At 41.6% G+C, this 22,804-nt stretch overlaps 1 protein-coding gene across 4 annotated transcripts; it reads right to left on the bottom strand.

The window, feature by feature from the left end:
* Positions 1-11,551: 11,551 nt before the first annotated feature.
* Positions 11,552-19,489, bottom strand: LOC111976077 (NADH dehydrogenase [ubiquinone] 1 alpha subcomplex subunit 10, mitochondrial). Of its 4 annotated transcripts, none has more exons than XM_024004841.2 (11): positions 19,333-19,489; positions 18,721-18,889; positions 18,311-18,526; positions 18,013-18,099; positions 17,029-17,150; positions 15,155-15,222; positions 14,933-14,987; positions 14,641-14,726; positions 14,393-14,501; positions 12,719-12,832; positions 11,552-11,745 (listed from the first exon to the last, which is right to left on the bottom strand). In XM_024004841.2, exons 1-10 carry the CDS (start codon positions 19,396-19,398, stop codon positions 12,764-12,766), a joined length of 1,047 nt encoding a protein of 348 aa, XP_023860609.1. In that variant the 5' UTR covers positions 19,399-19,489; the 3' UTR covers positions 11,552-11,745; positions 12,719-12,763. The 4 variants fall into 4 exon arrangements, with proteins under 4 accessions (XP_023860609.1, XP_023860592.1, XP_023860600.1 ...); XM_024004824.2 differs by lacking the exon at positions 11,552-11,745 and adding an exon at positions 11,790-11,872; XM_024004832.2 differs by lacking the exon at positions 11,552-11,745 and adding an exon at positions 11,802-11,819.
* Between the last annotated feature and the right edge of the window lie 3,315 nt (positions 19,490-22,804).

Raw genomic sequence — 22,804 nt, 5'->3', positions numbered from 1 at the left:
CAAGAGACCACCATGTTTAAACAASCWATGTTTTTAAAACTGTTATGTTTACATTAATTCTGATTAATTCAAGGGATACACAACATCCTGAAATATATGTAGATATCTTTGTTAAAAATAAGATATTTCCCTTGACATAGTATTGCTGAATGTAAAAAGTGTCTCAACTTACCCCTCTCCCCTAAATAGGATAATTTTATTCATAAAGCCAGTCTCGTCAAACCATCTATAAATTGTAGAAATGCATATAGAAATATTGAAAGCATTTAATGAATGTGCAAGGAGTGAAACAAAAAAGAATGTCTCATTTACATTGTGAAAATCAAAACAAAAAAAAAGACCTATCTTTCTTACCMMTTTTTCCATGTGATTTTTTTCCTTCACAGACTAAATATTTGGTCACATGATTAATTTTGTGTATGGTTTCCTTGAAACAATGCCACAATAGGCTGTTTTCTAAATRAGAAGTTKGTTTTAGGGGCACTTACGCTTTAAAACTGGCAGCCTGCACTGTCTCATCGCCATTGGCTTGGCTTTGATCCATTTCTGTGGCATGAGTTGTTGCGTCACATGCATGCATTTCCCGCCAAGTGGCACTGGTGTTGAAAGCAGACTTGTTATTGTGGATAAAATCCCGAGCCATCGCTACATGACCTGGGGGAATATCCCAACTGTTAGGAAGAGACTGAAAATGGATTATGTCTCAATGAAAGGGATTGGGCATCAGTTTGATGTGAAAAGCCATATTGGACATCATCAATGCTCATTGGCCTTTCAACACTGTTTCAACCATGCTTATCAGGCCTATGTTTACACCAAACATAGAGATATAGAGTATTTAACATAGAGTATATTACACTGTTATTTTTCCTCCTAGAATTACTCCCATTCGGGGACCCAGTCAAATAGCCTTTAGCTCTCCTTTACCAATACAATCCTTTTCACACTAGGAATAGATGCTGAATTGGTTCAGTTCATATAACCAGAGATGATTAAGGAGTCTATGTTTACAGAAATGGCTGAAATGAAASCCTGCACATCTTTCAGTCTAGCCTACTACTGTGTTCCAATCGAGYATTATAGTCTGCACTGAAAGTGTCTGTGAATGTATTCATCTTTTATTTTCACAATTTCACATGGGTTCTTGGGTTCAACTTGCAATTTCAAGCTTAATCAACTAAATCTTCATCTCCAACATGGTGTCCAACCCTAGGCTGCTATACATTCATCTTTAGTTATTCATCACTCAATCGTATACACTGGCTCTACGTACTGGCTTTTTACTGGGTACGCATTGCCTTGGAGGGATGTTTGTGTTTTTCTTTTTAAATGAGGCCATTTTCAAGGCGGCGATAATAGAGGTGTGTATCTAGGGGGAAATGAGAGACAAACGGTTAAATAAACGAGATCTCAAGTGGAAAATGGCATGGTGTTGGACATGATTGCATTTCAAAAGATGCCTTCGAAGAGTCACACATGGCTCAGTGGATTCCACCACTCACGGGCTGTCAAGACATCTCCTTTGCCAAAACGTTCAGGGGCAAACACTATTTATTGTCAAATATGTTTTTGAAAGCCACTCTCCCTTTTCTAAATGTCTCTTTCAGCTGAAATTACAGCGCAGCTGGTAAGGATGGGACGGAATATTTTCACGGACTGGAGAAATTGCTCGTCACTCTTGCTGAGAGAGTGCATGCATTTCCGCACACATCTTTAGTAGGCGCAATTTGGCATTCYAGATTAATGAGATCTTTTTCTGCTAAAGCTGGCAGTGAAACACACAGGGTGATGAAGCTAAATCTAATCAGACTCCTTCCTCACAGAGAGTGGCTATTAGAGTTTGGAGAAAAACTGAGCTAAAAACAGAGAGGCATCCCAAGTCTTGCAGTATTCCCGCTACACTATGATATAGGTCCCRTATAACACTGATATTAGGATGTACTTTGAGCACCCGAAGGGTGCAGGGGTGGGAACAGCCTGCTTTTGGACCCATTTGGTGGCTAAATGACTCGATACAAGGTTTGTTTGGCAGCACTCCACAGAGACTTAATTGACTGCAGCTGCACACCTTACACACCTGGCTGCAATTAGCGGTGCAGAAGCAACACATAGGCCATGCAGTAGCATTCACAGAGAGGATAGAGTTGTGAGGAGAACCTGCCAAAGCTCTGTTGTGGGTGTTGGCCCACCCAGATCAGAACCCCAATATGCACAAGGATTAAGCTCTCTCTGCCCTGGGGTATAAGATTATCTTCCAAAGTATTTAAGTTTACTTGCGTTATTGCCTTAAAGAGCCAGTGTTTGATTTGGAGTGTTTGCCATGCTTTAGTGAGGACTTTATTTTGGGACATTATTCCCCAAGCTGCCTGTTAAGTCTTCTGAGTTAAATCCCCATTTGAGAACTGAATTGTTTTGTCTAACTTTTGGTTTTGCACTACCACACATGTGATGCCTCTCCACCTATGGGTTAGATAGATTACATTGTCATGTTGAGGAACTCTAGACAAATGTGTATCTGTCAATGAATTGAGTAGAACATGTACTCATATTGCCTTAAATCTAACATTATCTATACAAAATGGGTGAGACAAAACCAAAGAGAAGAAACTGACAAAAGGACAGAGGCACTTTCACATCCTTCACATGTCTGTGAAATCATATCCTGCAGGCTCAGTGGATAGGTGTCAAGACTGCCTGCTCCTGTAACAAGGACAGGAAGACAAAATAWACGCATAGGCTTAGTGCAGTAAAAAAWRTKWTTTTCCTGTTTTATAAATGATTCATACCCCTTGACTTATTCCACATTTTGTTGTTACAACCTGAATTCAAATTTATTTTTYCCCCTCACCCATCTACACCCCATAATGACAAAATGAAAACATGTTTTTAGATTTGTTTCGGTCTGTTTTAGGTTATTATCTTGCTGAATGGTGAATTCATCTCCAAGTGTCTGGTAGAAAGCAGACTGAAGCAGGTTTTCCTCTAGGATTTTGCATGTGATTCCAACTCCATTCCATTTATTTTTTATCCTGAAACAAGTCCTTAACAATTGCAAGCATACCCATAACATGATGCAGCCACCACTATGCTTGAAGATATTGGAGCGTGGTACTCAGTAATGTGTTGCATTGGATTTGCCCCAAACATAACACTGTATAGAGGACAACATTTTTAGCAGTATTACTTTAGTGCCTTGTTGCAAATAGGATGCATGTTTTGGAATATTTTTATTCTGTACAGGCTTCCTTCTTTTCACTTTGTCTATTAGGTTAGTGTTGTGGAGTAACTACAATGTTGTTGATCCATCTTCAGTTTTCTCCTATCACATCCATTAACCCCCTAGAGTCTATTGATGCACCGGTGTGTCAATCTGTGTAACATAATAAAAACATCCCCATCAAAATCTGTCAGTTTAAACTAGAGAWWWTTTKTTTTGCATTGGATGCGTCTCAAGCCATCGCATACGCCTATGTCGCACTTCCRCATATGCGGTGAAAGGTGGCAGAGCTAGAGTGGTGTTTGTCATCCCGAAAATCGGTCTTCTCACCAAAATGTCTGTAGCGTTCAAACGGTTTGACCTAGAAACTATTATGACCCCACTGTGGAAAGCGGAGATTCTCACGAACAAGGAAGTGTGAAGGTAGTTTTGTGCCTAACCAAAAAAGAGGTTAAATATGTGTAAAAAAAATATATATATATATATATTTCCTGAGCATTCTTATATCTCCAAATATAGGACAGACACTTCAAAACCATGTTTAATATGTMTTTTTTACTGTCTTTTTTGCCATTTATGAATGTGTTATTCAACGCGTTTCTCTGGGCTATAGTAGTAAAGGCACTGTATATTTCAATACTAAGGTTAGAATAATATTGTTAAAATGATGATAATGCCCTTTTAGTGKAAGAACTGTTTGAAAAGACCACCTGATATTTCCTCCTGTTTTGGTGGGGTAGTTTTGTTTGGCCTTCCATGGTGACATCCCCATGCGGTAAAATATACTGAACAAAAATATAAACGCAACATGTAAAGTGTTTGTCCCATGTTTCATGAGCTGAAATACAAGATCCCAGAAATGTTCAATACGCACAAAAAGCTTATTTCTCGAARGTTTTGTGCATACATTTGTTTGCATCCCTGTTATTGAGCATTTCTCATTTGCCAAGATAATTCATCCACCTGACAGGTGTGGAATATCAAGAAGCTGATTAAACAGCATGATCATTACACAGGTGCACCTTGTGCTGGGGACAATAAAAAGCCACTCTAAAATGTGTAGTTTTGTCACACAACACAAAGAAACAGATGTCTCAAGTTTTGAAGGAGCATRCAATTGGCATGCTGACTGCAGGAATRTCCACCAGAGCTTTTGCCAGAGAATTTAATGTGAATTTCTCTACCATAAGCTGGCTACAGAGTTGTTTTAGAGAATTTGGCAGTACGTCCAACCGGCCTCACAACCTCCAGAACTAAGTTGTAACCCCGTCAGCCAGGACCTCACATCTGGTTCTTCACCTGCGGGACCATCTGACACCAGCCACCAGGACAGCTGATGAAAATATGGGTTTGCACAAACAAAGAATTTCTGCACAAACTGTCAGAAACCATCTCAGTGAAGCTCACCTGCATGCTCGTTGTCTTCACCAGGGTCTTGACCTGACTGCAGTTCGGTGTTGTAACCGACTTAATTAGGCAAATGCTCACCTTTCATGGCCACTGGCACCCTGGCACCCTGTGCTATTCACGCCATCACCTCATGTTTCAGCATGATAAAGCACATAATGCAAGGCCCCATGACGCAAGGATCTGTACACAATAATGGAAGCTGAAAATGTCCCAGTCACCAGACATGTCACACATTGAGCATGTTTGGATGCTCTGGATCGACGTGTACGACAGTGTGTTCCAGTTCCCGCCAATACCATCAACTTCGAGAGCCATTGAAGAGGAGTGAAACAACATTATACAGGCCACAATCAACAGCCTGATCAACACTATGCAAAGGAGATGTGTCGCGCTACATGAGCCAAATTTTGGTAACACCAGATACTGATTGCTTTTCTGATCCACGCCCCTACCTTTATTTAAGGGATCTGTGACCAACAGATGCATTCTGTATTCCCAGTCATGTGAAATCCATAGATTAGGCCTGATGAATGTATTTAAATGGACTGTTTTCCTCATATGAACTGTAACTCAGTAACATCTCTTGAAATTGTTGCGTGTTGCATCAATATTTTTATTCAGTATAATATCTAATAACTAGGCCTGTTTTACTTCATGGGCAAGGATGTTTCACTCATATTTCAAAGAAATAGCTAAYAACTGGGTCTGAATATAAACTCAGCAAAAAAAGAAACATCCCTTTTTCAGGACCCTGTCTTTCAAAGATAATTCGTAAAAATCCAAATAACTTCATAGATCTTCAATGTAAGGGGTTTAAACACTGTTTCCCAAGCTTGTTCAATGAACCATAAACAATTAATGAACATGCACCTGTGGAACGGTCGTTAAAACACTAACAGYTTACAGATGGTAGGCAATTAAGATCACAGTTATGAAAACTTAGGACACTAAAGAGGCCTTTCTACTGACTCTGAAAAACACCAAAAGAAAGATGCCCAGGGTCCCTGCTCATCTGAGTGAACATGCCTTAGGCATGCTGCAAGGAGGCATGAGGACTGCAGACGTGGCCAGGGCAATAAATTGCAATGTCCATACTGTGAGACGCCTAAGACAGCGCTACAGGGAGACAGGACGGACAGCTGATCGTCCTCGCAGTGGCAGGCCACGTGTAACAACACCTGCACAGGATCGGTACATCCGAACATCACACCTGCGGGACAGGTACAGGATGGCAACAATAACTGCTCGAGTTACACCAGGAACGCACAATCCCTCCATCAGTGCTCAGACTATCCGCAATAGGCTGAGAGAGGCTGGACTGAGGGCTTGTAGGCCTGTTGTAAGGCAGGTCCTCACCAGACATCACCGGCAACAACGTCACCTATGGGCACAAACCCACCGTCGCTGGACCAGACATGACTGGCAAAAAGTGCTCTTCACTGACGAGTCACGGTTCTGTCTCACCAGGGGTGATGGTCGGATTTGCGTTTATCGTCGAAGGAATGAGCGTTACACTGAGGCCTGTAATCTGGAGTGGGATCGATTTGGAGGTGGAGGGTCCGTCATGGTCTAGGGCGGTGTGTCACAGCATCATCGGACTGAGCTTGTTGTCATTGCAGGCAATCTCAACGCTGTGCRTTACAGGGAAGACATCCTCCTCCCTCATGTGGTACCCTTCCTGCAGGCTCATCCTAACATTACCTTCCAATATGACAATGCCACCAGCCATACTGCTCGTTCTGTGCGTAATTTCCTGCAAGACAAGAATGTCAGCGTTCTGCCATGGCCAGCAAAGAGCCTGGATCTCAATCCCATTGAGCACGTCTGGGACCTGTTGGATCGGAATGTGAAGGCTAGGGCCATTTCCCCCAGATATGTCTGGGAACTTGCAGGTGCCTTGGTGGAAGAATGGGGTAACATCTCACAGCAAGAACTGGCAAATCTGGTGCAGTCCATGAGGAGGAGATGCACTGCAGTACCTAATGCAGCTGSTGGCCACACCAGATACTGACTGTTACTTTTGATTTCGACACCCCCCCCCCTTTGTTCAGGGACACATCATTCCATTTATGTTAGTCACATGTCTGTGGAATTTGTTCAGTTTATGTCTCAGTTGTTGAATCTTGTTATGTTCATACAAATATATACACATGTTAAGTTTGCTGAAAATAAACGCAGTTGGCAGTGAGAGGACTTTTTGTTTTGCTGAGTTTACAATAGCTGTGCTCAAAAGATTGTGCTTGTGTGTGCTTGTCAATCTGTGCATGCATGCCAATGTGTGTAAATGTGAGCTACTCGCAAGCGTGCCGTAAACTTCTCTTTAAGTCTGTATAGACCCCACCTGAATGATGAGTTTGCCTAACGATCAGCGCAGGAGGGCCTGTCAAGGGGGAGAGAACATGTCATTGGGAATGTGGAGTGTTCCTGATTGACTTGTCATTGAGACCTCCCATGTCCCCCGCCCCCACGCTGCAACAGCACTGTTCCTCTGACACTCTGCTACACTGCCGTGTCAGACACTTTGATCTGCTCATTATGTTCTCCAACCGCTTGTGTCTACATCTACCCAGTCCTCCGCCTTCCCAGCATGCCACMTGTCATGGGGCTCGCTCAGTTCCCTTCCCACTGTCCTAGAGGTTGACATAGACTAGAGTCTGTTGGACCTAACTTGGATGTGAGGGAATATGGGGTCTCAGGCAAATAAMCTTCCTTGAGATTGACATGGACTGTCACTGTGGTTCTACGTGTTATTTCTAGAGCTTTGGGATGCTGTTTTTAAATCAGGGGGGCTATTGTTGGAAGCACAAATCTGTTGGGAATATTTTATATTTGATGTGATGTAAAGCTTGTGCATGCATTACGAGTGACACATTCTGCCTTACACAACAGACTTTAGCCCATTCAGATTAATCACGTTTGTGGATCCCTAGAGAGTTGTAGTATCATGTGTATTCATCCTCAAACTACAACACGTGACCAGAATTGATTTATTGCCATGAATGTAAAAAGAGCATTGATGGATGATCGTGGAAAATACTGTTAATTTAAGTGCTCTGGGCAGATGTTCATTAAATAAACATATTACTTTTCAATAAATTACATCGTTTATTTAATTAATTGGTAATTTGTAGTTTCTTATCTCATAAACCTCTGCTTAACAGCCTCGTATTACTAGTAACAGGTGTATTACAGCATTGGYATCGTGAATATTATCTCAAATCAGAGGCTTAAGAACCCTTAACAACAACTGCTGGATAAGACCTTCTGAGGGCATTAAAAATGTATACTCTTAAAATGCTGATGTCAAAATAGAAGCTTCTTAACATCAACTGCACCCAAGACAAAAGCACAAAAAATCACACACCACAGTGTGCATATCACAGAGAGAAATACATTTAGTACAGGAAAATGTAATTTTGCAAGGCTGCAATGGCGCAACAGTGCCCCCTTTTGAAACTGAGCCTCCTCTCCTTCAGTGCAACTGCAAACCGTCTCTTCTATGGCCATGCTGACATGTCTACTGCACCTACTCTGTTTTGCGCTTCATAATCCTAAATCTCTCACGCAGTCAGTTGAAAAAGGAAGAGAAAAGGACAAGAAAAMCATGAAAAATGCAGTTCCATGTTTCATAAAACCAAAGAAATTACTGTCATACAAATTTTAAATAGAAACCAATGAAACAAGAGAGCATTGAAGTGTTAGACTCAGAAACTGTTTTCACTGATTCAAACTGTTGATTAAACTACACTGAACAAAAATAAACACAACATGCAACAATTTCAAAGACTTGATAGAGTTAGTTCATATACTGAACAAAAATATAAATTCAACATGTAAATTGTTTGTCCAATGTTTCATGAGCTGAGAAAAAAGGTCCCAGAAATGTTCAAAACGCCCAAAAAGCCTATTTCTCTAAAATGTGCACAAATTTCTTTACATCCCTATTAGTGAGCATTTTACCTTTGCCAAGATAATCCATCCACCTGACAGGTGTGGCATAATAAGAAGCTGATTAAACAGCATGATCATTACACAGGTGCACCCTTGCTGGGGACAATAAAAAGCCACTCTAAAATGTGCAGTTTTGTCACACAACACAATGCCACAGATGTCTCAAGTTTTGAGGGAGTGTGCAATTGGCATGCTGACTGCAGGAATGTCCACCAGAGCTGTTGCCAGATAATTGTATGTTAATTTCTCTACCATAAGCGCTTCAACATCATTTTAGAGAATTTGACAGTACGTCCAACCGGCCTTACAACCACAGACCGACCACATGTAACCACACCAGCCCAGGACCTCCACATCAGGATTCTTCACCTGCGGGATCATCTGATACCAGCCACCAGGACAGCTGATGAAACTGTGGGTTTGCAGAAGTAAAGAATTTCTGCACAAACTGGCAGAAACCGTCTCAGGGAAGYTCATCTGCATGCTCATCGTTCTCACCAGGGTCTTGACCTGACTGCAGTTTGGCCACTGGGGCAGCGTGCTCTTCACGGATTAATCTCGGTTTCAACTGTACCGGGCAGATAGCGTGTATGGCGACGTGTGGGCGAGTGGGTTTGCTGATGTCAACGTTATGAACAGAGTGCCCCATGGTGGCGGTGGGRTTATGGTATGGGTAGGCATAAGCTACGGACGATGAACACAATTGCATTTTATCGATGGCAAATTGAATACACAGACATACCGTGACGAGATCTTGAGGCCCACTGTCGTGTCATTCATCTGCCGCCATCACCTCATGTTTCAGCATTATAATGCATGGCCCCATGTAGCAAGGATCTGTACACAATTCCTGGGAGCTGAACATTTCCCAATTCTTCCATGGCCTGCATACTCACCAGACATGTCACACATTGAGCATGTTTGGGATGCTCTGGATCGACGTGTACAACAGTGTGTTCCAGTTCCTGCCAATATCCAGCAACTTCGAACGGCCATTGAAAAGGAGTGGGACAACATTCCACAGGCCACAATCAACAACCTTATTAATGCGAAGGAGATGTGTCACGCTGTATGAGGCAAATGGTGGTCACATCAGATACGGACTGATTTTCTGATCCACGCACCTACTTATTTTTTAAGGTATCTRTGAACAACAGATGCATTTTTGTATTTTCAGTCATATGAAATCCATAGATTACAGCCTAATGCATTTATTTCAATTGACTGATTGCCTTATATAAGCTCTAACTCAGTAAAATCTTTGAAATTGTTGCATGTTCGGTTATATTTTTGTTCCTCTATAAGGGCCACTTGCCCACACGATGCCGTACACTTCTGTCTGCCAACTGCCCGGTACAATTGAAATTGGGATTCATCCATTAAGAGCACACTTCTCCAGTGTGCCAGTGGCCATCGAARGTGAGCATTTGCCCAATGAAGTCAGTTACGACGCCGAACTGCAGTCAGGTCAAGAACCTGGTGAGGATGACGAGCATGCAGATGCTTCCCTGAGACGGTTTCTGTCAGTTTGTGCAGAAATTATTTGGTTGTGAAACCCACAGTTTCATCAGCTGTCTGGGTGGCTGGTCTCAGACCATCCCACAGGTGAAGAAGCAAGGAGTGGAGGTCCTGGGCTGGCGTGGTTACACGTGGTCTGAGGTTTTGAGGCCGGTTGGACGTACTGCCAAATTTTCTAAAACGACGTTGGAGGCGGTTTATGGTAGAGAAATKYACATTAAATTATCTGGCAACAAGTCTGGTGGATATTCCTGCAGTCTATATGCCAATTGCCCGGCCCCTCAAAACTTGAGACATCTGTGGCATTGTGTTGTGTAACAAAACTGCACATTTTAGATTGGCCTTTTAGTGTCCCCAGCACAAGGTGCACCTGTGTAATGATCATGCTGTTTAACTATCTTATTGATATGCCACACCTCTCAGGTGGATGGATTATCTTGGCAAAGGAGCATATAAAGAAAATTGTACACAAAATTTCTGAGAAAAGCTTTTTGTGCGTATGGAACATTTCTTGGACATGTTATTTCAGCTCATGAAACATGGGACCAACACATGTTTGTATTTACATATTTTTTCAGTGTTTCAATTGGTAGAAAGTATCACATGAAGTCCAAGACACAAGATAGGCTGCTATCATCATTGGGATCTAGCAGCAGGATGTGCGTAATTGGAGAACTCCTGTTGTTTCACTAACACCCTCAGCTATTGAGCCCTTTGTGTGTATCACCACTAGCAATCAAGAGTAGATTAGAACTACGAGACGTTAGCTCCTCCAACTGACAAAAGAAAGAGAAATGAATCACTGCTTCTCTCACAGAGGCATAGCTATTTCTAGAGTTGTGGTCACTGCGTTTCAGGCCTAGCCAGTCAAGCCACTGGGAACAAAAATTTAGTCCAGACTGGCCAACGACAGCATCGTATGGCAAAACAATAAATCTGAACTACCACATGAACTGTGCTGCTCAGTTTTCAGAGTTGGACTTAATGAAACTGATTTTCAGCTGAATGGTTTATAGCCCAGATAAACTGCACTAAAGAATTGGGTCATAATCTTGTAGAAATCTAACTTTCATATTCATAATGTAGGCTACTCTTTGTCCTCCAGTTGCCCTTTTGAATGCGTTTTCCCATTCTTGCACATGGTTGGGGTCTAGCTTTAGGAAATGATCCGTCTGAGGCCATAAGAGAGTTCTGTAAAACGGATTTCAACTGTGACCGTGACATCCTATTTCAAGTCATGAGACTGACTGCTCATTTCATATAATGCCAATTACAACTCTTCCCTGTCTCATGGGCTGTGAAAATCACCAGTCGACAGATTTCAAAGTGGCCCATGTGAAAATTTAGTCATGGGAGGGAGGCGTTTGTTCATTTCACAGGGTTTCACCTGCTAGATCCATTTGCACAGTAAAGAGCAGCAGCGCTTCACTCAAGGATCACGCGGACACTTTAAGGTGAGGTCGACAAGGGCTCATTTAATCGTACTTAATGCCATGTGTTCGATTAACACTTTGGGAGATGACACCAGCCGGCCAGGTACTATACCCAGCGTCTAATTGCCACAGCCTGCTGCTCTGTTCCTCTCGGTCAGTGTAATAGCTCCGTGTCGTCCATCTTCGCTGAGCTACAGTGGCGTAGGTGTGTAAATGCTGGAGGTGTGTGAGTGAGAAATGCTGGAGTCAGCTGGTGGTAAATTAAAAACAACCAGCCTCTTAAAATCACCCTGTGAAAAGAGAGTGTGGAGGGAATTGCACTTCTTTTTTGGTACATGAAGACCTGAAGGGTATGATACAAAGCAGGATCAATGAGTTAGCCAGCTATCTTCGATAAACAACTAAAAATAACTTTCAATTGTCTGGTTCAATAAGAAAGCTAAACTTCAATATGTTCATGGTGATCCATACCACCACAGTCTGAAATTAGCAGCACCTGAATGATCATCTTTCTCTTTCATGAAAGTAGTATATCTAATCTTGCCCTTAGAACATGTCATAACTGCAGATTTTAGATTTCGTTATTTATATATGTATTGTGTTTGATATGCCATTATGGAACGGCTGGAAGCCAATCAGTCTGAGCCCAGTCAGTATCTGCAGACACATATAGTACAACAGGCACACTGAAGGCCTGCCTAATTGGCTACCTGCTTCCATACCTGGAACTGTGGTTTAGAAAAACAGTAAACCCTTACGGGGCTATGTGACACCACACTATGCACTGACAAAGTCACTGTGTGAAGCATCTGCTAAAGAAAAGACTAGCGGATACATTATAATGATACAAGTCAGTGAAGACACTTAAMCTTCAAGTTTACTGTCACCAGTTTATAAAAAACATAATATGATTGAGGATAAACTGTAATCTCTCCTCTTAATCCAATTGCCATTATCCCTCTTGAAAAGGCTAGATGCACATTTCACAAAAATAAAATAACAAGTTTTTAGATTTACTTTTAATGCATAATTCATGGACATAATACAATTCCTCCTTGATACAGTCGGACCAGAGAAGAAAATGTTCCAGATTGGATCAAACGGATAATCCCATATTTAGACTTCTCCACCCATAGGGAGGAGTGAACAGGTGTGTGAGGGGGGTTGAGGGAGGGAATGAGGAACGAACCATTCATCTACAGCAATCAGCTCCAGAGTAGTCAGGTCCACTCATTCACTTCAGCCAGATGTTCGTGTCTCCTATGTCTGCGTTATAACCTGCAGCGTACTTCTTTCCCAGGAGCTTTTGGACAGAAAAGAAAAGGACAGTCAATTTAATTAGAGTGAGAGAAGTGATAGGGGATATAGCCTATTATGTATGCTAAAACATCTGGGATGTATTTCCTGAAACAGTTGCCAAAMATATAGGAGAGCAAATCTTGCAAGTAAAATACAATGTAGTTAAGCTAGGTATAGAACAACTTAATAAATGTTTTGCCTTTTTGGAAATAAATCAAGTTAGTAGCCTAATAGTTATTCTGAGAGTTCTGTAACCCTCTTAGTCTGGGCATACAAGTCATAACCTACACTTTACTGATGAAATCCTTAAAACGAATCCAATGCGAGGGTCAAGGAGTCATCCTTGACTTAAAAAAAAAACCTTTGTGGGAATTGCCTGGGTAAAAAGAGACACACGATATTCCACAGGACACTTGGGCAGGTTTAACAGTTCTCCGATTTAAGAAGCCGGGCCTTCTTATTCTCTTAAGCTTTGAAGAACTAGCCACTYAAGACTCATCCATCCTTAGATGTGGGACGACAGCAAAGACTAATGGTATAGCAAAGTGTTTTTGTCACTAGGGGCGACATTGCAGTCCATCACCCCCTAGCCTTAGCAAACAGCGCGTTATGAGTTCCTGCTAATGTGAAGCCACGTCARTGACAGACTGATAGACAGCCAGGCTGCTCTCAGTCACCCAGGCGACACTAGCCCATCAGTCTTGTGAATATGAAACAAAAAAGATAGTCTAGTGTTAAACTAAGGCCTACATTAACACTGCTTCTCTTTCTTTCAACTGTTATCAGTCAGCCAAAGAAGCAGAAAACAGACTTAAATATAAAGACATTTACAGCCTCAAAAACAGAATCAGCCAAGATTGAAGAAGTGGTGTTGGATTGCAAATAGCAACATTGATAGGCATTAAAGTTTTGTTTACCTAGTTTTACATCTAAGGTACAACTTAGCATGAGTTTAAGCTGGTGAAACCAAAATTACATCACCCGACAAACCCTTATCTGTTGTTGTTCTTGTCAAACAGTACACACTCTACTGCGGAATCCTAGCTTGCACTTCAGAAGAAGTGAACTTTGTCAAGTAGAAGTATGGATGAGAAAATGCAGACAACCTAAGCCCGCCATAGTTCACATTCCCCAAGCTTGTCCTCCCACTCGTTCCAGTATAATAGCGGGCACCGAGCAAAATGTCAGCTCAAAGAATCCTGTAGCACATTATATACCCCCACATCTCCAGTCAATAAACTTTAAAGGTCAGGACAGAATGTTTTCCTGCAAGACTGATGACACCAATGACTTGGAGAATATTCCACATATGGCATTTCCCTTTTCGTATATCATTTGATATTTCAGCTACCAAAATAGTTATTTAATATGCTGGAGGCAAAACCACAAGACGGCCACAAAACCCAGAAGAGACAGAGGGAAAATACTATTGAAGGAGGGAGAAAGTTCTCTACCTATGCAGTATGGTACCTATAGCTCATACCCCACTTTATCATAATCTGGTCATATCAGGTGATCTAGCCACACCACATCATAAGAGAAGTAGAGTGCTTTTCTCCCTTACTGATTTGAAGGCATAGTAGCCTGCGTCATACTCGTGAGCCCCGATGGTGACCTCAGGGAGGAAGTTGGGTACAAGGGTCAGGTCTGCAACCCTCATCTTGTTTTCCACCCTTGGGAGAGAGGAAGGAAAACAGCAGGCTGATGAGAAAGCTTCCAGAGCTCCAATATGAACTATATAGGCCTACCCATGTACGTGACGGAAAAGTAAGGTCTACACGTGTAGGGAACAAATTAAGTGGTTATACTTACAGCATTCTCATGTAGTGGAGTGTGACATCATCCTGCTCTACCCAAGGTCCTTTCTCAAATTTCAAGTACTCAATGTCTTCTGCAATCTAAAGAGAAAAACAAAAAAGTGAAGTCTGTTTGACGAGAGAGTTTTGTGAGAGAATAAGACAGGGTTTCAACAGCAGTCAGTGCATTCCAGTATGATGCATTGGCTAGGCCTAACATATCAACACCATGTTTGTTTTCTCACCAGAAACTACAAGGTTATTATTATAGAATTTGATGCCTCTAGTCATTCACTGGATTTTCTTACCCTCTCCATGTCTTGTGCTTGGGTAGCATCATAAGCGAGCAATTCTGCATTCTCACTGAAATAAAGAAACACTCAACACCTTTCTTGTAAATGGTTGAAGGTCCGATCGGAGTAGTCTTGAAAAATTGCATTGTTAAAAAACGTTCAAGTTGTTAAAAGACAGGGTCATCTCAGAGGTATAATGAATATACGTTTCACTAGAGAGCTTTCTAATCCACTAACCTGATTTTGGGAAGGTAGGTCTTCTTGTAGGCATCCTCAATGCWCTTCAGATAGGGTAGGGGCACATCCTGAGGGTAAGACAGGATAGACGAATGAAGACAGGAACAACACACATCAGAAAATAGACTATTTGAAAAGACAGCTAACAGCAGACCTAACACAATTCTCTTGCTCAGTCAAAGTGCCTTAAATGGATTTAACTTAACAAGCRGAACACCCAAAGTGGTAAAGAAGCAGAAGATCTGTTTGGAGCTGTTGAAGCAGATTCTCACCTTCAATGATCTGATCCGTAGAGCGGAAAGGTAATTAAACCTAACGTAAGAATAATCATGGCACACAAAATCAAATAACTCAGTGGCGACTGATATKAATCTATTTGAAGGGCCATGCTTGAATTCTTATCCAGGCTTCAGCTTGATTTAGTTCCTTTATTGACCAGTATTAAGCCTTTAGAAGTTTGACAGATGGCTTCTTTCCAAAATGCTACCCATCCAATACTATTAGTGATCTAAAAACACAAGTGCAGCTTTTGGGCATATACAGTACCTTCAGAAAGTATTCACTTTTTTTTGTGTATTAACTATTTCCACATTTTGCTGTGTTACACAATCTGAATTTAAAATGGATTGAGATTTTTTTGTAACTGGCCTACCMCATCATGTCATAGTGGAATTAGGTTTATTGAAATTTTTGTGGCAAACCTAAATAAGTTCAGGAGTAAAGTGTCACTTAACAAGTCACATAAGTTGCATGGACTAACTAAAATTTCAGCCAATTGATTGGTCGAAAGAACAGACGACTWTCGGTCCACCGAGATTTAGTCGAGGACAGCCCTAAATAGTTATTTTTTTATATATTTTTTTTACAGAATGTTACCATTTTTCTTCCAGTTCAATATTGCAGAGTATTTTGTGAAGATTGTTGACAAAAAAATGACTATTAAATCCATTTTAATCCCACTTTGTAACAAAAAAATGTGGAAAAAGTCATGGGCTGTGAATACTTTCTGAAGGCAATAGCCTAAACAAGACCATCGATGAAAATGGTTATTCAACATACACCCTAAACATTGCATAGATAAAAAAAGATCCATCATGTTGTTCACTGAAAGGATACATCTGGCTTTAAATAAGGGAGTGTGATTCAACATGTTTAAAACTGAGGTTTAAACATGTAATATATTTAAATCCAATCAGAGATGTGAGAATTACACTCCAGAAAGAAAAGTTTGGAACACTGATTTGAAGTATGAATCAAACTACCTAAGTTGAAAATAGTCTAGACTTTAAGCACCTAGACTTGTCCTAAACACAACTTTTTCTGGTAGAATCTGAGACTGCATATTTATCTCAATTCACACCAAATTCCACCAGTCCTCCATGATTATGTTTAAAGACAGGATTATTGCTGGGGCCACAATTGCATAATGCTAATAACTACCAGGCTTTGTGTGGCCCGCCCGCCTGCCAAATGTGAGAGGTCCTAAATGGGCGTACGTGAAAGCAACAACTAATTTCTATAATTTTTACACATTACCAGAGGCATTTGGCAAAGGAAAGGTTCCAATTAAGAACATTACTTGTTGTTAGCAACAGACTGATAATCTTTTTTTCTGTTTCTAACCTAGCTCATGACCACAGTAGAGACTTTTTGAGGAGTTTAAAATGTGTTTTGTTTAAAGCCCCAAATATGTCAATATTAGAAAAAGTTTACACAAYTTAGAATAATTACTGGACAGGACTCAAAATTGGTTGAGTAAAACTTCCATAGGTTCTCTACCAGCTGATAATGGATGGTCATTCAGTCAAACAGACAAACGATATGCCTAGAAAAGTCTAGCATGGATTATAATTTCSTTGATTGTGTCTCCCTACTTTGCCTGATGCCTTTAGCTTCTTCTGCACTTCTTCTGCTGGCTTGTCCACATAGATGACCAAGTGAGGGGGCAGGAACTCACAGATGCTGATACCTTTGATTTCATTGTAGTGGTCTACACCTGCATTACAGAACATATGAGATTCAACCACAGCAATGTAATATGCCCCTTTTGTAGTAATGGTGGCATACATAAAAAAGCATCTTCACCCACAGTTTWTATTTAAAACACKAATGACCTTTCAATATCATGGCTTGTCAGGTTGGTGTTAAACCAGAWCTGATTCAGATCTGATTCATCATCTATAAGTCTTTRCTAGGTAAAKCTCTGCCTCATCTCAGCTCACTGGTCACCATAGCAGCACCCACCCGTAGCACGCGCTCCAGCAGGTATATTTCACTGGTCACCCCCAAAGCCAATTCCTTCTTTGGCCACCTTTCCTTCCAGTTCTCTGCTGCCAATGACTGGAACGAATTGCAAAAATCACTGAAGCTGGAGACTCATATCTCCCTCACTAACTTTAAGCACCAGCTGTCAGAGCAGCTCACAGATCACTGCACCTGTAAATTGCCCATCCAACTACCTCATCCCCATACTGTTTTTCTCTCTCTCCTTTGCACCCCAGTATCTCTACTTGCACATCTATCACTCCGGTGTTTAATTGCTAAATTGTAAATATTTCACCACTATGGCCTATTAATTGCCTTACCTCACTTATCTTACCTCATTTGCACACACTGTATATAGACTTTTCTATTGTGTTATTGACTGWATGTTTGTTTATTCCATGTGTAACTCTGTGTTGTTGTCTGTGTCGCACTGCTTTGCTTTATCTTGGCCAGGTCATAGTTGTAAATGAGAACTTGTTCTCAACTGGCTTACCTGGTTAAATAAAGGTGAAATTAAATAAATAAATAAAATAACAATGCAATAAGACTATTCAGATCTGTACCACCCTCATTATAGGGATTTCAGTACTTACACTGCCTTCTGATGTAGCCCTGTTTGAACATGGCCTCCACAAACACCATGTCACTGTAGGGCGAGCGCTCCAAGATCACACCTTGGCCTAGAATGGAGAAAGTTTATGAGAAGGACATGACTAAAAACCCAAAATGGACAGAATCATATTTTTTGCAAAAAGCCATTTAGAATAACAAGGCATTAATTTAACTACAGGAATGTAAGCTCAATTCTTTGTTTTCCCCGATTCCCTAACACAATCCTGATGTCATTTGTGAGTGATATCTGAGCRCATTCCCATAGCCAGCCAGCCGTACCTGTGGTGAGCAGGTGCTCCATGGCGTCTGACCACTGAAGGAGCCTCATGAGGTACATCCATGCCTGTAGCCGGTAGGAGTTCCCATCAGCAGCCTTGGGGTCTGCGTAGAACTTCTCCAAGCTGCAGTTACCGTTGAAGGCGATTGGCAGAGGCTCMTTCTCCGCTGTCATCTTGTCCAAGTAGTGTGTGTTGGGCTCAGGCATGTACAGCATCCCTACAGACATCAGACAAAGTGTTAATGTAGTCAATATACATTMATCTTGTTTTGTACCAGAAGGTAGGAAATTAAGTTTTTTTTGTTTTTTGTTAATGCAACTGGCATTATAAAACATCTAACTCCCCAAGTTATAAATATGTATAAATAAGTAGTCTAGACTTCAATAACTGCATCGACAACAGGATCATTACCCAGCTTATCAGCCAGACTCTTGGCCAGCGCCCCCTTTCCTGAGGCCAGGTTGCCATCAATGGAGATGATCTTGCTGTTCTCTTTGAACCTTGGGGTTGTCCTCTCGCCCAGTGCATATGCCCACCAGCCATACCGTAGGTTCCTTAATGAGCTTGTGTGAATACCAGCCTAAAGATATAAGATATGTTGATCAATTAATTCTCAAATCAAATATTAAAATTGTACTCAGTATCAATAGAATGAGTATGTGAGTGTCATTCTTCTGACCATCMTACCCACTATGAATTAAGCATGCTTCATTGTAATTGATCAAACTGAAATACTAGCTAGCATGTCAGGAGGATGACAAGAATGGGATAACGGTAACTAGACAATTAGTTCAAATAAGCTAGCTAACAAATTAATTAATATTGCCGCTAATAATACATTGCTACACAATAGTTGTTGACAACCACAGAACACGCAGCTGGTCACGCAAAACACCAATCTGCTATTTAACCTTCTTAGCATTCAAATTCTTGTTATGGTGTCCTTGTATCGAGGGCGGCTTGTGAACGTGATACCTTTCGTTGCGCTAGAGAGCATTTTGGCAATTCTTCTTACAATCTTACCGTCTGAATAGGTGGTAAAACGGATGTCCCCGAGGGGATGACCAAACGGATCACCCGTAACGCCATGATTTTACCACCAGACCCGCAAATCTGACCCAAAAATCACCCTCTATGTAAGTTATTTCGAGGCGCGATAATAACGCGTTGAAATGGTCTTTTTTTGCACGTAGTCGAGTAATATTGACGTCATCAAGTGTGTCCAATTGTATTGCCTGAAAGAAAAAGACAACAATGTCAAATGAGCGCCATGATTAAGGTAAGGGGTAACGTTATGGTTAGGGTTTAGGGTAGGGACGTCCCAAGGAGTCYGAATAACACGAGATATAAAGATATACATATTATCTACTGACTCCGCCACAGGAGGTTGGTGGCACCTTAATTGGGGAAGACAGGCTCATGGTAATGGYTGGAGCAGAATTAGTGAAGTGGCATCAAATCACATTTTATTAGTCACATGCACCGAATACAACAGGTGTAGACTTTACAGTGAAATGCTTACTTACGAGCCCYAAACAACAATGCAGTTTTAAAAAATACGGACAMGAATAAGAGAGAAAAKTAATAAGTAATTTAAAAGCAGCAGTAAAACAACAATAGCGAGACTATATACCGGTACAGAGTCAATGTGCAGGGGCACCGGTTAATTGAGGTAGTATGTACATGTATGTAGGTAGAGTTATTGAAGTAGATGCATAGATGACAACAAAAGAGAGTAGCAGTGGTGTAAAGGGGGGCAATGCAAATAGTTTGGGTAGCCATTTGATTAGATGTTCAGGAGACTTATGGCTTGCGGGTAGAAGCTGTTTAGAAGGCCTCGGGACCTATACTTGCGCTCCGGTAGCGCTTGCCGTGTGGTAGCAGAGACAACACTCTAAGACTATGGTGGCTGGAGTCTTTAGGAATTTTTAGGGCCTCTCTGACACCGCCTGATATTGCTGTCCTGGATGGCAGGAAGCTTGGCCCAGTGATGTAATGGGCCATTCAGACTACCTCTGTAGTGCCTTGTGGTCGGAGCCGAGCAGTTGCCATACCAGGCAGTGATGCAACCCGTCAGGATGTTCTCGATGGTGCAGCTGTAGAACATTTTGAGGATCTGAGGACCCATGCCAAATCCTTTCAGTCTTCTGAGGGGAATAGGTTTTGTTGTGCCATCTTCACGACTGTCTGGATGTGCTTGGACCATTTTTTTGTTAGTGTGCACATCAAGCTCTCAATCTGCTTCACTGCAGCCCCGTCGATGAGAATGGGGCGTGCTCTGTCCCTTTTTCCTGTAGACACAATCATCTCTTTGTCTTGATCACGTTGAGGGAGAGTTTGTTGTCCTGGCACCACATGGCCAGGTCTCTGACCTCCTCCCTATAGGCTGTCTCGTCGTTGTCGGTGATCAGCCTACCACTGTTGTGTCATTGGCAAATTTAATGATGGTTTTGGAGTCGTGCCTGGCCGTGCGGTCATGAGTGAACAGGGAGTACAGGAGGGGACTGAGCACACACCCTGAGGGCCCCCGTGTTGAGGATCAGCGTGGTGGATGTGTTGTTACCTACCCTTACCACCTGGGGGCGGGCCCATCAGGAAGTCCAGGATCCAATTGCAGAGGGAGATGTTTAGTCCCAGGGTCCTTAGCTTATTGATGAGCTTTGAGAGCACTATGGTGTTGAGCGCTGAGTTAAAGTTAATGAATAGCATTCTCAAATACAGTTGAAGTTGGAAGTTTACATATGTCATTAAAACTCGTTTTTCAACCACTCCACACATTTCTTGTTAACAAACTATAGTTTTGGTAAGTCGGTTAGGGCATCTACTTTGTGCACGACACAAGTCATTTTTTTCAACAATTGTTTACAGACAGATTATTTCACTTATAATTTACTGTATCACAATTCCCGTGGGTCAGAAGTTTACATACACTAAGTTGACTGTGCATTTAAACAGTTTGGAAAATTCCAGAAAATTATGTCATGGCTTTAGAAACTTCTGATAGGCTAATTGACATAATTTGAGTCAAATGGAGGTGTACCTGTGTATGTTTTTCAAGGCCTACCTTCAAACTCAGTGCCTCTGCTTGACATCATGGGAAAATCAAAAGAAATCAGCCAAGACCTCAGAAAAAACATTGTAGACCTCCACAAGTCTGGTTCATCATGGGGAGCAATTTCCAAACACCTGAAGGTGCCACATTCATCTGTACAAAACAATAGTATGAAAGTATAAACACCGTGGGACCACGCAGCCATCATAACGCGTTCTGTCTGCTAGAGATGAACGTACTTGTGTGCAAAAAGTGGCAGAACAACAGCAAAGGACCTTGTAAAGATGCTGGAGGAAACAGATACAAAAGTATCTATATCCACAGTAAAACGAGTCCTATATCGACATAACCTGAAAGGCCGCTCAGCAAGGAAGAAGCCACTGCTCCAAAACCGCCATAAAAAAGCCAGACTACGGTTTGCAAAGATTGTACTTTTTTGAGAAATTTCCTCTCGTCTTATGAAACACAAATAGATCTGTTTGGCAATAACGACCATTGTTATGTTTGGAGGAAAAAGTGGAGGCTTGCAATCCGAAGAACCCCATCCCAACCGTGAAGCACGGGGGAGGCAGCGTCATGTTGTGGGGGTGCTTTGCTGCAGGAGGGACTGGTGCACTTCACAAAATATATGGCATCATGAGGGAGGAAAAGTATGTGGATATATTGAAGCAGCATCTCAAGACATCAGTCAGRAAGTTAAAGCTTGGTCGCAAATGGGTCTTCCAAATGAACAATGACCCCAAGCATACTTCCAAAGTTGTGGCAAAATGGCTTAAGGACAACAAAGTCAAGGTATTGGAGTGGCCATCACAAAGCCCTGACCTCAATCCTATAGAAAATTTGTGGGCAGAACTGAAAAAGCKTGTGCGARCAWGGAGGCCTACAAACCTGACTCAGTTACACCAGCTCTGTCAGAAAGAATGGGCCAAAATTCACCCAACTTATTGTGGGAAGCTTGTGGAAGGCTACCTGAAACATTTGACCCAAGTTAAWCAATTTAAAGGCAATGCTACCAACTACTAATTGAGTGTATGTAAACTTCTGACCCACTGGGAATGTGATGAAAGAAATAAAAGCTGAAATAAATCAGTCGCTCAACTATTATTCTGACATTTCACATTCTTAAAATAAAGTGGTGATCCTAACTGACCTAAAACAGGATTTTTACTAGGATTAAATGTCAKAAATTGTGAAAAACTGAGATTAAATGTATTTGGCTAAGGTGTATGTAAACTTCCGACTTCAACTGTAGGTGTTCCTTTTTGTCCAGGTGGGAAAGGGCAGTGTGGAATGCAATAGAGATTGCATCATCTGTGGATCTGTTTGGGCGGTATGCAGATTGGAGTGGGTCTATGGTTTTCTGGGATGATGGTGTTGATGTGAGCCATGACCAGACTTTCAAAGCACTCATGGCTACAGACGTGAGTGCTACGGGTTGGTAGT

The sequence above is a fragment of the Salvelinus sp. IW2-2015 genome, linkage group LG2 (genome assembly GCF_002910315.2).
Source record: "Salvelinus sp. IW2-2015 linkage group LG2, ASM291031v2, whole genome shotgun sequence".
In the NCBI taxonomy this organism is placed as follows: domain Eukaryota; kingdom Metazoa; phylum Chordata; class Actinopteri; order Salmoniformes; family Salmonidae; genus Salvelinus; species Salvelinus sp. IW2-2015.
The sequence above is the reverse complement of the archived record's forward strand: the minus strand, read 5'-3'. Positions and strand labels throughout refer to the sequence as shown.